The 14,538-nt window shown below is 38.2% G+C and overlaps 1 protein-coding gene across 5 annotated transcripts in view; it reads right to left on the bottom strand.

The window, feature by feature from the left end:
* CCSER2 (coiled-coil serine rich protein 2) overlaps positions 1-14,538 on the bottom strand; it is a 73,290-nt gene that overhangs the window by 47,818 nt on the left and 10,934 nt on the right. For 4 of the 5 annotated variants that reach the window (XM_056351807.1, XM_056351806.1, XM_056351803.1 and 1 more), the window contains exons 2-3: positions 9,616-11,092; positions 8,511-8,713 (exon numbers count right to left, since the gene is read on the bottom strand). In XM_056351807.1, coding sequence (XP_056207782.1) covers positions 8,511-8,713; positions 9,616-11,053 — 1,641 coding nt within the window. In that variant the 5' untranslated portion in view covers positions 11,054-11,092. The remainder of the gene's footprint in view (positions 1-8,510; positions 8,714-9,615; positions 11,093-14,538) is intronic. The other variant, XM_056351805.1, reaches the window with a different exon arrangement.

Here is a 14,538-nt window from a genome sequence, read left to right as displayed (position 1 = left end):
CACAGCCACAAAGAACATTCCTTGGCTGCCATCTAGCCTCCATTAATAAGCCTACAAAAAAAGCAACTGAACAAGGAGGCTGGGGGGGCAGGCATTTTGACCATCTTCCTGCAGAATTCCAGCAAAATTTAAGAACATTTTCTAATTGTTTTTTTCTAAATAGGCAGATGCTTTTAAGCAGAATTTCCACTGCACTGCCAAGCACAGTAACAGAAAGCCATCAGCCGTATGTATGACTAGTAACATAGAAGTAACACAGGCTGAAGAAAAGCTGTCCTTTCTACTCATTGCTTCCAGTCCATTTTCAGAAAAAAAGTCTACTGATACCAGAAGTTCAGCATTGCTTTTTGTCCTGGTTTCAGCTGGTATAGAGTTTATTTTCTTCTTAAGCTGCTGCAGTGATGTCTTTCATATTCAGTGTGAGAATAATGCTGCTAACACACTGATGCTTTAATTGTTGCTAAGTAGTGCTTACTGTTAAGTCAAGGACCTTTCAGTTTCCCATGCTCTGCCAGTGAGGAGGTGCACAAGAAAGTGGGAGGGGACCCAGCCAGGACCGCTGACCCTAACTGGCCAAAACAGTATTCCACGCCATATGATATCAGGGGACAGCTGGCCAGGAGCCACTGATCACTGTTTAGGGGGACTGGCTGAGCATTGGTCAGCGATCACCTGTCTATCTTGGGGTTTATCTTTCTGTTTTCAAGACAGTTATTATAACAGTTATATTATTACATATTATTTTAATTATTAAACTGCTTTTATCTCAACCCACAAGTTTATCTTTTTCTCCCCCAATTCTCCTCCCCATCCCACAGAGCCAGGAGAAGGGGGGAGCAAGCGGCTGCATGGTACTCAGCTGCTGGCTAGGGTTAAACCAAGACAGTCCTTTCTGGTGCCCAACACGGGGCTTGAAGGGTTGAGGTAACGACAGAACTGACCCAAACATATTAAAAGAAATTTGTTATAAGCATTCATTGCATTAGTTTAATAGTCACCGATGACAAACTTGATTTGCTCTCAGAGTTGCATTACCTAACATCTTACTTGTAGTATGTGTCCCGTTGTGCTGTTTGTCATCTCTGGGACCTGGGCTAAGGTTATCATTTTGTTGTACTTTGTAACACTGGTTTATGATACAATAGAATTGTTAAACTAATCTGGTATTTGTAGTCACCACTGCTGTCACCCGTGTACTTTGGGAGCCATCTATTGGAAACTACTACTAACTACACCTTTTAACTTTCTTCCTCGGCCAGACAACCCGTGGAGGAGACCTCTTCCTACATCTTCCTCTTCCCCTCCAGGGTAATTACAGAACTGTTTAAGAACTCTGAAAATTTTTAATATCCTTGGAATGTCGAAACCAGCACGGTCCCACTACTAGGAACCATGAAAGTGGTTCAGGTCTTGTTTATAGTGTTAAGCAACTATTTGCCTCTATTCCAACCCTGGTGACAGGCACTGCAGTTTCTCCAACCCCTTGGATTGGAGATTCAGCTGCTGGGTGATGCAGCTGAACCAGAGAACCAACCCATGCCAGTATCATTTGCCCCATACACAACAAGAAATAAACACAAAACCCAACTCATTTAGTAAAAGAGGATGAAGTAGGGACATCACGAGAACAGGACGAAGAAGCAGAACAAGTGGTAACCACTCAATCCCTACCCCCGAGTGAGCTGAGGGATATGCAAAAAGATTTCAGCTGTTGTCCAGGTGAGCACATTATCACTTGGATGCTCCAATGCTGGGACAAGAGGGCTAGTAACCTGGAATTAGACTGTGGGGAAGCCAAACAGCTGGGATCACTTTCTAGGGAAGGTGGCATTGACAAGGTCATTGGAAAAGGGACACAAGTCCTAAGCCTCTAGAGGCAACTCAAGTGTGAAGGAAAGGTATCCCTTCAAGGAAGATGATGTATGTCACTCAGGCAAGTGGACAGCAATAGAGAGGTATCCAGTACTTAAGGGAATTAGCTGTGCTAGAGATAACTTATGACCAAAAAAACGCGCAGTCACCCACAGATCCAGACAAGTCCAATGCACACAACCCACAGGGTGGCAATTTCTGCAGAGCGCACCATCATTATATACCAACTCATCGGCAGCAATGACCTGGAGAGACGAAGAGGCACCGGTGATGGATCAAGTAGCTTGCTGACTCAAGCAGTATGACAAAAATCTCTCTTCCTCCCTACAGACTTGTATCTCAGCTGTGAAAAAACTGTCCAGGAAGTGGGAAACTGTTCCAGGAGTTTCAGCAACAAGAAGAAAACAGGTCCCACTCACCACCTGTGTGGACCAGTATCTCTGCTATTAACAGTAAATGCTCTTTTGCTCAAGAGAGAGGATCTAGAGGGTGCACACCATTGGGTACCCTATAGTTTTAACTGCTGGACCCATGGACAGGACATGAGGAAGTGGGATGGAAAAATCTACCTCGACCCTAGAGGCAAGGGTATGTGAATTGCAAGGAAAAACAGTCACAGATGGGGGTTCTTCCAGGAAAGTGGCTGCTCCAGTTTCCCATGGGCAGCTGCCCAGAGGGCAAGGGCTGATCTTACACCTGATCCTATGGCAAGGAATTCTAATCTGTTATGAGAAGTGGAGAATCCTATGATCAGGACTGGAGGGCCCCTGCATCCAGCCAGGTGGAAGAGAGGGACAACCAGGTTTACTGGACTGTCTCGATATGATGGTCTGGCACATCAGACCCACAGAAATACAAGTCTCTAGCAGATACTGGTACAGTGTACCATAATGCCATCAAGCTATAGAGAGGTAGAACTCATCTGTATTTCTGGAGTGACAGGAGGAACTCAACAGCTAACTGTATTGAAAGCTGAAATAAGCCTAACTGGGAATATCCAGTAAAAGCACCCCACTGACTAGCCCCGAGTCTCCACGTGTCCTTAAAAGACTTTTACAGTCTACCTACAAATACTGGAACATTTTGCACTATAAAGCAATATGTAATTGCTACAGATACTCTCAACTATCAAAAATAATTGTGAATGATTCTCATTTCACTGACTTGCACTTGTATTATTAGTCTGAGGTTCAGTTTAAAGGAAAATGAGGAGGCTTCAAATAACTCCTAGCTGAGAAAGGAACCAAACCATAGCCTCAAAATTCAGAGGAACACCATGGGCAGGACTGCCACCAGGACATCAATTAAGTTTCCTCTGTGAGGTAAGTTTTAATCATACCCTAGCTAGATTTTTGGGGTAACCCAAATATGACTTGTTACACATCATTAATATGTCCTACTCTTATACAGTCATCTTAATATACTTGTTTCTAATTAATAACAAAACAAGCCTCAAATACCTCCCAATTATTTTCAAGTAATGCTATTTTGACCAATCTCTTAATTAACTGCCAACAACACAGGAAGCATCTTGTCACTTACTTGCACACATTGTTGCAAAAGTATATTCTCACTACATTATATTGATACATTTCAACAGCCTGAACCAAGAACATAAAAACACCAAAATGCTCTTTCCTCAGAATCACCTCACATGTGGAAAAGCAGCACTCTGATAAATTTCCAGTCTCAAAGAGGATGACAATTATAGTTATAAGGTGATAACAGATCGCAATTGGTATCAATATAGCCTGAATACAAAGTTAGGCATTCTTGAAAAGAAAAGTTAAAGTGCATCTCAAATTTAGAACTGTGGGGACAGTAAGATTGAAGTTTGAGTGTACACATTTTATCCAGAGGGACCAAAGCTGTGAGTACTATAAAAAAATTGGCCTCAACATGTATAAGACACTGCCCCTCCCCTAAAATTCTGATGCTTCGCCACAAAATAATTCAGAGAAAAGATTCAACATTACCATTTCTATAACATACTAGGACAGTATTTTAGGTAAAAATTAGGTAAAAGGAAACTGTGTGCCAATCTAGGTAGTTTTAATCATGTTATATGTAAAACATTCAGAAACCCCGTTAGATGGGTTAGATATATGTCTCAATTTGTTTTACATCAGTTTTAAAAACGCTTTTCTTGTTTATACTTACAACTTTAAAAAAATACTTCAAGACTACTGTTCTCTCTGGGCACATGTTTACCTGCTCACTATGATTTGAAGATTTCCTACAAGTATGGAAAACAACATGGGAGACTTAAAAATTCAGCAGTAGTTAGATGAGGTACACTAGAGTAATTCTGAAGTGCTACTGTTACTGAGAAGTGATGCAACTTGGTAGAATAAAAAAAAAAATCAAAAAGGAATAGCTATAAACTCAAATTAAAATTTAACATTGGTTATGCAGTTGCCAACTCATACAGGAAACGTCACTTACAAGCTTATGAAATAAAAGTAGTTCTAATTTCTACCAGTATTTATTCTCATATTTCATACAACACTACGAACTGCTGCTCTCTCTCCCTCTCTCCACCACAGAAATTCCAAGCTGTCATTAACAGCTACCTACCACAACTGAAATCCAGGAGTACAAGTGAAGTTCGCTTGATTTTACCAGCCAAAACTGTATAAGACTCACTGTGTCAGCTCTGAATCAAGCAGCTCTCAAAGGCATATATGCTTTCCTATCCCAAAGGAAAAAAGGTAATTTGCCATAAAAGCTTGTTCAAAATGTCATGCCTCTCAAACCAACATCACAAGAGGTTTGTGCACTGCATATAGTCATATAACCTCAATAATATTTGACAGCAGGGACGCTTACATCACACAAGACACAGAAATGCCATCTCATTAAGTAATTCAGTTTTTCACTGCCTCCCATTGCTGTAATAGTTAAGCTCTAAAGTTGAAGACTAGAGCAATAGTGGGAGGATAGACAGTGGCTATTTTCACTCTGAAGGCAGTACCTCTGAAATCACAGTCGCTGCTTTAATTAGAGATTTCCTTTCTCTGACATGAGCAGAAAACCATCTGCCAGCAAACTCTGTCAAAAGAATGGCTGAGGAACCCTGCTAACAAAACATACTGAGAAACAAGTTCGTACTCTTAGCTCTGTATTGACAAGTAATAATACAGACTGAGTTTTACATACCAGTTGCACAATTTTCTATTAAAAGCGTAACTGTGGCCATGTTAATGAAGGATTCTCTCAGATGAATTTGAGATGTCCACAAGTATTATCTGTTCATAATGGAGACTAAATGCAAAACAGGTGACACAGCAGAAATTGAACCTCACACTGTCGAGCAGCTTTCTGCCACAAAACAGTAAAACTGCTAGGTATTACAGTAGGTAGCTGAAACAGGACAGCTAAATGTTAAGAGAGAATACAAATAGACAAATTTAGTCTCTGCTGCTAATTTACAGAGCCATCACAACTGCTCCACTAAGCATCAGTCTTCTCTACAGAATTGAGCAGAAATAGCATCAGTGATTTGGTGGTCAGCAGCACAGACCAGCTGTTGAAAGGAATATAAGGAATAACAGTGAAATGACACTCTAGGAATTTAAGTCCTTTCAAGTTTGTAAGTGTTCAACCAATCTATTTGTTGCCTTCAAAAGTAGGAATAGTGGAATAAGTTACTTTGCTACACAATCAGAAAATTAAATCATTTTCACCCTGACAAGGTCTCAAAAAAACATCCATGTCCTACTTAGTTGTAAGTTCCCACGGCACCATCTTATGAGAGGGTATTTAGATGTCTATAGCTTTTAAACTTCCTACACCGGACCGCATATTTTCTCTGTAATTCTTGGCTGTTAGCGAAGAACATAAAGATTATCCTAAAAGAGGCCAAATTTACTTTAATCCCCTGCCACGTCCTTAAAACAAAGCTCTACTGAGCACAGCAAAGCTACCTGCTTTTCTTCTCCCAAAAAAAGGAGGAAAGAAATTGAGTAACCAGCAAGCTGCTTCCATTGTCTTTGTATTCTGATTGCCATTCCAGAAGCCTAGTTAAAATCCTCTCTGCTGAAATTGCTCTTCACTAGGATTACCCAGTAAGAGCGGCACTGCCATCTATAGAAAGGTTTAGGAAAAGCATTTAATAATTCTTGATACTAAGGATGATACAGCTTAAAAGACTAATGATACAGGATAGAAGTAAAATAAAAAAAGATGAATTTTGCACTAAACACTACCAATTACTCAGTTACTCGCCATCTAACTACCTGAACTGTTATTCAGCTACATTACTTCCACTCACCCCAGCCTGATGCCACGGAAACTCCAGAATCAACTATCTGCTCTGAAGATTTCCCTGGAAAAATATATTCCAAGGGGCAGTCAGGCTAGCATTAGCTCAAGCACTCAAAATTCTTATATCTGATTCTTATCAACTCAATTTTTACACACAGATATTAACTTTTACCCTCACCACACTAGAGGATAGAAGCCGCATAATTTGATCACGTATCTCCCAGCAATCAAAACATGTGATGTGTTGACTAATCACAACAATTATTCTCAACGCCTTCAGTTCTCTATTTTTTTAACCTGTCTTTATACTCACAGCCTGAAAAGAAAAAGAAAAACACGGAACAAAAGCTTACATTAACCTACCCAAGAATGTAATTCTTCAGAAATAATAAAAACTATCTTAGAAATTCTTCCACATCTTCAGATTAAAAATGATCAGTGTTTAATCTTTAGGCTAAAGAAATCAAATACATCATGCTTTCTGCTAAAAACAACAAGCACGGGGTTGGGGGTGGGGTGGGGAAGACACCACTAAAAGGCAATTCAACAAACATCTCAGAGCTACAATTTCCCCCCAAAACCCAAGCTGAGTGAAAATACATTTATGCCTTGTAAAAAATAGATGATTTATTATTGATGTTTCTCTCATTTAATATAAAAATTCACAGTACAGTAAGCACTGTAATTCTGGAACAGCACTAACAGGATAAAAATCAAAATGGGTGGAAAAAACATACAACTTCATAGATTCAACACTAAGTCTTACTTATACCTCCTCCTTTCTCCACTTCAAAACCTAGTAAGGTTTTTAAGCCCTCTCTAAAAGCTACTTACTTTTAATAAAGGAATAAATAAACCAAAACAGTAAAGAAAAATACAAAAAGCTTCTAACGTATGTCTGCTCCACAAGGCTTACAAGAGCTTCTCTCAGTCAGAACGCTGCTTGACTATCAATTCATACACATGCATAAATTAATGCATGGAGGTTGCATGTATTAAAAAACTAGATACATAGTCCAAAAGCATGGGAAAGCAGTGCCTTTGATTTGTTTGATAAATTACATTGTATGTATAAGAGATATTTATATTTAAAATTTATATCCAGGACACAGTTTAACAAACTGCCATTCTTCCCCAGATACATGAACACACATGCCAGCAAAAAGGGTACTCATTTTTGCCGTGGCCTACGCTAAGCTTGTTTTGTCCCCTGTAAACATCAATACAGCTACAAAGCTCACACTGGCAAAGTCTCAAACTGCTTTTCCAAGCTGGCCACAATTACCACAAGAAGTTAATAATCATTTCTAAACTCTTTTAAAGCAGTACATCCCAACATCATAATTCAAGACAGAAAACAAACACCATCACAAGCAGCTGAAAACACATCAGAAATTTGTATGTAGTTACACATAAAAATAATTACGTAGCTATGCCCAATTTTCAGGGGAAATCCCTGCTGTTCTGCTCTTGGGCTACAGCATACAACCCTACTGAAAATACAAAGTCCAAGTAGGTGCCACAAACCCTGTCAAAGTTCAAAACTGGTGTCTACATTACTAAATTGGTGGTGGTGGCACAGCACATAACACACCTGAAACAAATGAAGCAAGACACATTAATTATACTACATTATTTTTGTTAGAAGTTTTGATTGTTAGTGTCATGTTAACAAAAATCTAAGTTGCTTAATTGAAAAGTCTGTTTGGATAAAGGAATATCATCAGTGAAAAGCGATTAAGGGCAGACAGCATTTTCCTTACACCCACTGAAATCTCCAGGTTGGCTCCCTGACCTCAGCTGGAGGGTCACAGCACCGCAACCACTCTCCATCCATTCTTCAGACTGGATGATGTTTCTTGCAGATGAGTTATAAGTTTAGCAATAAGGAAAAGGTTATTATACATCTTGTGTATTGCACTTGAGACATACAAAGAGTCCTGCTACAGTAAGCTACAGTCAAGTACATACTTTAAAGATTCTATGCTTGAACAAGCTGAAATACCAAAACAAACTTCAGTTCGAAAGGGTCCTACGTGTATACAGTATAGAAACAAGATGATGGACGAAGTCAGATAGGCAACAGCTATTTTCTGGCTTTTTCACTCCTAGGTTTAGAGATGGCTGGGAGATATTTACCCGATCATTTGCCAAAGTTCCTTCATTCTCTGTGATCACTACCACAAAATTGTGGAAGAGCAGGCCTGTTCTGTTCTAACTTGAAACTAAGGGGATAAAGTTTCAAAAAATCTACCAACTATAAAGGATAGAAGAAACAATTATCCAGGAAAAAAATCATTGTTTTAAAAATATACTTAGTAAGCAATAAACACAAAACACTAATTCCGCAAATTATGCATATAAATACATACTATGCTGTTCATTTCTGAAGAGTCGTAACTTCCACATGGATGGACACTTCCAATAGGTTCCAACCCTTCTTCATCCCACATATACGTGCCATCAGAGCTGTCAGATGGAGAAAGTTCAAAAGATGACCCAGCTCTGTAATTCATCTCTGAAGAAATCACATTCTCAGCAGTATGCTTTGTGCTTTCACTGTTGTCATCCACTGCTTAAAGAAAACAGGAGTAGTTAAGACTAAAAATAATCCAATATTCCAAAAATAAACATTAAGATGTGTATTATTGGAGTGTTAACTCTTCTGAAACCATACTGTAAGAGAAGTATCTTAAAGCATTCTACAGTATTGTTCACTCATCCTAGAAGGAAAAAAGTTCAGGCTGCTTTGGTAGCTACAACTAAGTATCCTTCCAGCCTACACATTTGCTAGCCTTTTACACAGCAGTAATGCGCCCATCATGAAAGCTACTTTCTAAAATTATGCATCTTTTAAAAATATTAGAAAGTGCGTCCAAAAGTATATCCTTTGGATCCAATCTTTCAGCTGTAGCTTCTCTCAAAACAAACATGTACTATGAGAAGCCCACCAGAGACTTGAAAATGTGGCTTTTAAAAGCACCTTCTGTCTCCAATAATTTTTATGGAATTAATATAGCATGTGTCAGGAAAAACAAAAAACCAATGACATTCCTATTTATAATTTAACTGATTTTAATTAGACACCTTACACTTATTCACAGTACTTAGAAGCAGTTAAAGCTGTTCTCTGCCTACAGAGGTGTAGGGGGCAGGAGGGGAAGAGAAATTTTCCTAGCAGTTCATCAGTCCAGAGAAATGAATGGCAAAGCAAGGATATGACGAATCCCACAACCAATTCACAAGCGTGGTTGAAGGAGGTATCATTCATTCTCACCCCGAAGAAAAAGAGGTCTTCAGAATCATGCTTGGGAAAGATAACTATCTTGCACTGTAAGAAAAGAAGTGGGCCAGTATAGAGCCAAGTTCCATTCTGAAACAATTCATAAACAATTGTCAATTACATAAACCAGCTTACAGTTACAAAATCTTTATTTAGTACTTGAAATGTCAAACAGAACATAACAAAGTATTTACCAGACACGTTTATATCAAGCCATTCATCAGCATTACAGCAAGATCCTCCACTTTCCTTGAGAGAGGCGAATGGCTCGATCGACATTACACTCCCATGCTCTAAATCTTGAAGGCAGCTCTCCTTTTGCTGTATTTGTATAGTTCTGTTTGGGTCTTCTATATCTATGAAATCATCACTGAAGTCTTCACTCAAATCATTTTTTTCTGAGGATGACAATGAAGATATAGATATTTCATCTCCATCATCACTCATACACATGACTTTTGACCCATGTTTTCCCACACTTTCATGCAGACCCTCATCAGATTCTGTTCTTTGAGAATTGCTCTCTATAATACTGTTTTTCTCAATTGCTCTATTAATATTTGTTGAAATTTCAGAATTCCGCCCAATGCATGTGTCAGGAGTTGTACTTTTGCTGCCATCCACAATGATATTTCCAGCAAATCGCTGCCTGGTAGGCTTCAACAGAGAAGGTCGACTTAATCTGTATCCAAATGAAGGTGCTGACCCAGATCCATTTGATAGCGGGGGCTTCTTTGAACAAGGAGTTGACATGCTCGAGTAGGGCCTGGTAAATCCATACTTCACAGGTTCGTTTCCATTGGGTACATCCAACTGACATGCATTTCTTGACAACAAAGTCGACCTTTGAGATGTCCTGGCAGCTAGATTTTGACTATGATAAGGCCTTGTAAGATCCACAGCTTTATTAAAGGAATGCGACCTGGTTAAAGATGCAGTGGGAAGCAAAGAATTCTGAATAGAATGTGAAAAACTTTGTGATCTTACCATTTTTTCACAGGAGAAAGCCTTACTGTTGTCTGTAGATTGCGCCAGGCTTTCTCCCGAACTTGTCCTTGTGGCACTGGAATTAGCTCGAGGTCTCTGCAAACCTACCACTGGCCTATTTCCATAAAATCCATTTAAATGTGATTTTGAAGCATTGAGTCCAGAATATGAGGTCCTTCCTGACAGGGTACCTTTGGCGAATTTTGCTGAACTAGAGAGTCCAGGCAAAGACTTTGGATTTAATTCCTCAGTAGAAGACACAAACATACTGGTTTGCTTTGCTGCTTTTGATGTAACTGAAGCAGTACTGTTCAAACCCACCCTGAGCACATCATTACCCAATGCTCTTTGGGACTGAGAATATTTCTCAGAATCAATTAATTTTTCATTACAGTTATGTTTAGAGTTGGTCTCTCTCCCATTTTGATCATTAAGTTGATATTTATTTGATTTTTTCCAGTTGAAAGAAAAGGAAGACATGCGAACAGTGCCACTGTGCTTGCTGAAATTTTTGCCACCATTGTTCCCTGCTAAACTAACAGCCGTCCCATTTGGCATAGGTTGCAAAACACTTCCTAAAGTTTTCGTTCCATATTTCGGTAGCCTGGAAACCAAGGATGTCCTGCTTTGATTTTTTTCTTCCATGAGCTATTGGGTACATTGGTCCTCAAAGGGTGCTTGAATCTAAAGAAAAAAAAAATATATATATATTAGATCTGAAACAACCACACATTAAACAATTTTCTATACCTTTGCATCTGTATGTTTACGACATTCCTGTGCCAAATATACCATAGTGATACCAAGTAACCCATACACATTTTGTGAACTCCAGAGAAATACCTGTCACCAGCAGTTATTTGGTAGTAATGTTATTCACATTGCACCTCCCTCCCCCAACTTTCATTCTCTAGAGAAACTGCCTTTTTTTTTTTCTTCTCCTCCTACTTTTGAAATCTATGAAGTAAGCAAGCTTAAAAAGAGGTTGGAGGGGTGGTTTTTTTTTTCATTTACTTATTTTGAGCAGCAAACCAAATTTTTCAACTGCATTACAATTATTAAATACCTAAAACTTCACACTTAAAAAAATTCCACAAATAGAACACAGCACAAACCTGTGGTCAGTAATGTAAAACTGCAAAAACTATAATGTAAAAATCTGACTACAAGCTAAAGTTTTGAAATATTTTTTCTTCCAGTTTCCCCAACGCCTATGTTACAAGATACAAAATAATCACTCATCATCCAGCTTCTCCACAGCACTTTTCCCCAGATCTCATTGATATCCCCAGTTCAAGATGAACATTCCTAGCCATTTTTCCTTCTGTATGGGAACTGTCGTCTATTTTGGTCATCTTATTCATGTACAAGAATTAAGTTACAAGGCAAGAGTTGCATAAGGTCAGCGTTAGTGAAAATTTTACTTCTGTGCCTTAGCTACAAAAGTATGACATAAAAAAATAATTACAGGATTCACACATTACTTTGTATCTTGAATTTTGCTCCTGTCCACCTGATTTGGAATACAGGGACTCCACTACAGTCTTCAATGAAGATCAATGAAGTTGTATCTCAACTTACAGTTGTGTCATTTTGGTCTATTTTATATCACATTTATTTTACAAAGCCATGACGGCTTTACAGACATAACTTTGCCTTGAGAATTTTTGCCTTGAGTATTCTGATCTCCTTGCTTTAACACACTGCTTTTTGTTTCTTCCACACTTATCTACGTATCCATCCTACTATTTGGACAACTGTGTCTGTATCACCCTTCTGTAGAGCACCTTAAGTCTGTTGTTTTCCCTGGCTATACAATACAAATAACTTATCTAAATGTTATTATTGAAGGCTTGCAATTTAGACAATAAGGCCTCGAAAAGTCTCCAAGTTTCAATGTTGCAACTTCTTAGGAAAAGTTTTATTCTTGTGTTAATTTGGGTGTTCACAAGACCAGGTTTCTGTTTCTTTCAAGACAGCTTTAAAAGTATATCTTGCTTATGCTAGCCTGGATTTTACATTTTCATCAGTTCCACCTCCAAGTCTCACAATAGTGTAAAGACACAGAATTTCAGTCATTCATATGTTATTCCCTGAAATTATTATCTGTGTTTCTCTTTTCACAGATCTACACAGAACTGGCAGAACTGAAAAGATATGAAAATTCTTTAACCACAGAAATCATGATAAGAATCAACATACACCAAGCAAAATGTTATTTGCTCAGGTTATAGAAAACACCTGTGTAACCACAGCAAGCACTACCTTAAGGTGAGTCACTCCCCAAGCTCCAAGACCTCACTAAGTAATACTTAAGATAAAATCAAGGTGGCATTAAATTTATGCAAAATGAAGTACCCTTAGGATTTTGTAAATTACTAAGATGCCCCAGAGCTGTACTTCTGGAAGTAGATCTATATTAAGATACGAAGAGAAACATCCTCAGAGACATGGCTTTTTAGGGGCTCCTAACCTAGCAAAAATATCAGAACATACACCCTACAGCTGGCAGAGTGCATTTCCATTAGGAACACACAAATCCAGAGTTTTCAAATACTAAGTGAGCTCTAGAACACCAGAGACATGACCCTCACCTAGGCATACAAATAAGAACACAAGTATTTCCCCCTGGCAAATTTAACTCATTTTGTATAGGCATGTGCCTGTATGTGAATTTAAGTGTCTCATGTCAGATGGATCTCAAAACCACTATGACCAACATAATTACTAAAAAAAGCATTCACAGCACCTCATTCACTATCTGTACTCATAAAAAAAACAATAAACCCCCATGCCTACAGTATACGCATGTATACCTTGCAAATGAAAAAAAAACATTATACTTTAATACCAAGTGTATCTATCTTTGATGCTGGCTTTATGTCAAATATATATAGTAAAGCCAATGAAGTACACTTTTAAAAAATCTCTCCATGATTAAAAAATGGCCTTTAGCCTCACAATGAATTCATTCACAGCAAGCATCATACTGTAGATCCATCAAAAGATACCCCGACTAACAAAAAGGCTCAAGTCGCAAAGAAATCTTCCAAATTAAAGAAGTTAAATTAGAAAGCTGCTAATGTAACTTCCATGCTTTATAGATAATTCCCTTTTCACATCTGTCTAACATCTCTTAGGTGACAGCAAAATTTAAATGAGGCCATTTAATTAGATTACTTCTAATCCTCCACCAAGTGCTGCAAATTAAACTTAAAAAGAAGAGCTTTCAGTTCTTTAGGAAGGGTGCCTGCTCATTTATTCTTAACTAGGGAAAGACAGAATATTATCTGTCAAGAAAACTGATTACTTAAAACATTTCAGATAATTAAACAACATGCAATACTTGTTTGTGTTTTGTTAGCTACATCACTAACTACTGCGTCACCTTTCCTATTCTAGGTTGTATTTGTTTCTTTGAAATACAAAACACCCCCGAAATTTATCAGTATTCTGTCTGGCAGGTGTTACTTTTCCCAGAAAATGGGAAATTTTCTCACCAAGTTCTCTTAAATATCCTGCATCTTGACATCTAGTTACCACTAGAAATTACACTACCCTAACAATGGAATTTCCTTATCAAGAAGCACAGCACCTGCAAGTTAAAATATTTCTGCATTCCACAAAACTCAGGTTGAATTCAACTTCTGTGACATTCAGCTGTATTATGAAGAAATTCAAAGTAGCTTTATACCTCAGCAATCTATAGAATTTTTAAAACAGACATCTGGGCAAACAAGTCTTACATGCTTTGCCTTGGGAAATACATTATCTAGTGCACACAAGACTAATCAGGAATTAAGCTAATTATAAAGAGCCTCGTCTTACATAATGATCCAGGGAAAAGGAATTAAAACTCACAGACACTCTCTGAAGTATAATCTGAATCAACTGAAAAGCTGCTACATCCTTACCTTCAAGGATATTCAAGATCCTGGTGATAAGTAAAACTATATTCACTCTCCTTTGTGCCTTCTGTATAAGATTATTTACACCTCGGGATACTCCAATGTTAGTTTCAATTAGCAAACACAACATTCACCTTCACTTTATTTACAGTCTGTTTTAACACCAGAAAGGCAGTTTCCTATATATTAGCTTCTCAACAAAGTTTAATTTTACACCCGAGA

The sequence above is a fragment of the Falco biarmicus genome, chromosome 9 (assembly GCF_023638135.1).
Source record: "Falco biarmicus isolate bFalBia1 chromosome 9, bFalBia1.pri, whole genome shotgun sequence".
Lineage (NCBI taxonomy): Eukaryota > Metazoa > Chordata > Aves > Falconiformes > Falconidae > Falco > Falco biarmicus.
Note: the sequence above shows the minus strand (reverse complement) of the source record. Positions and strands in the feature narration are given on the sequence as shown.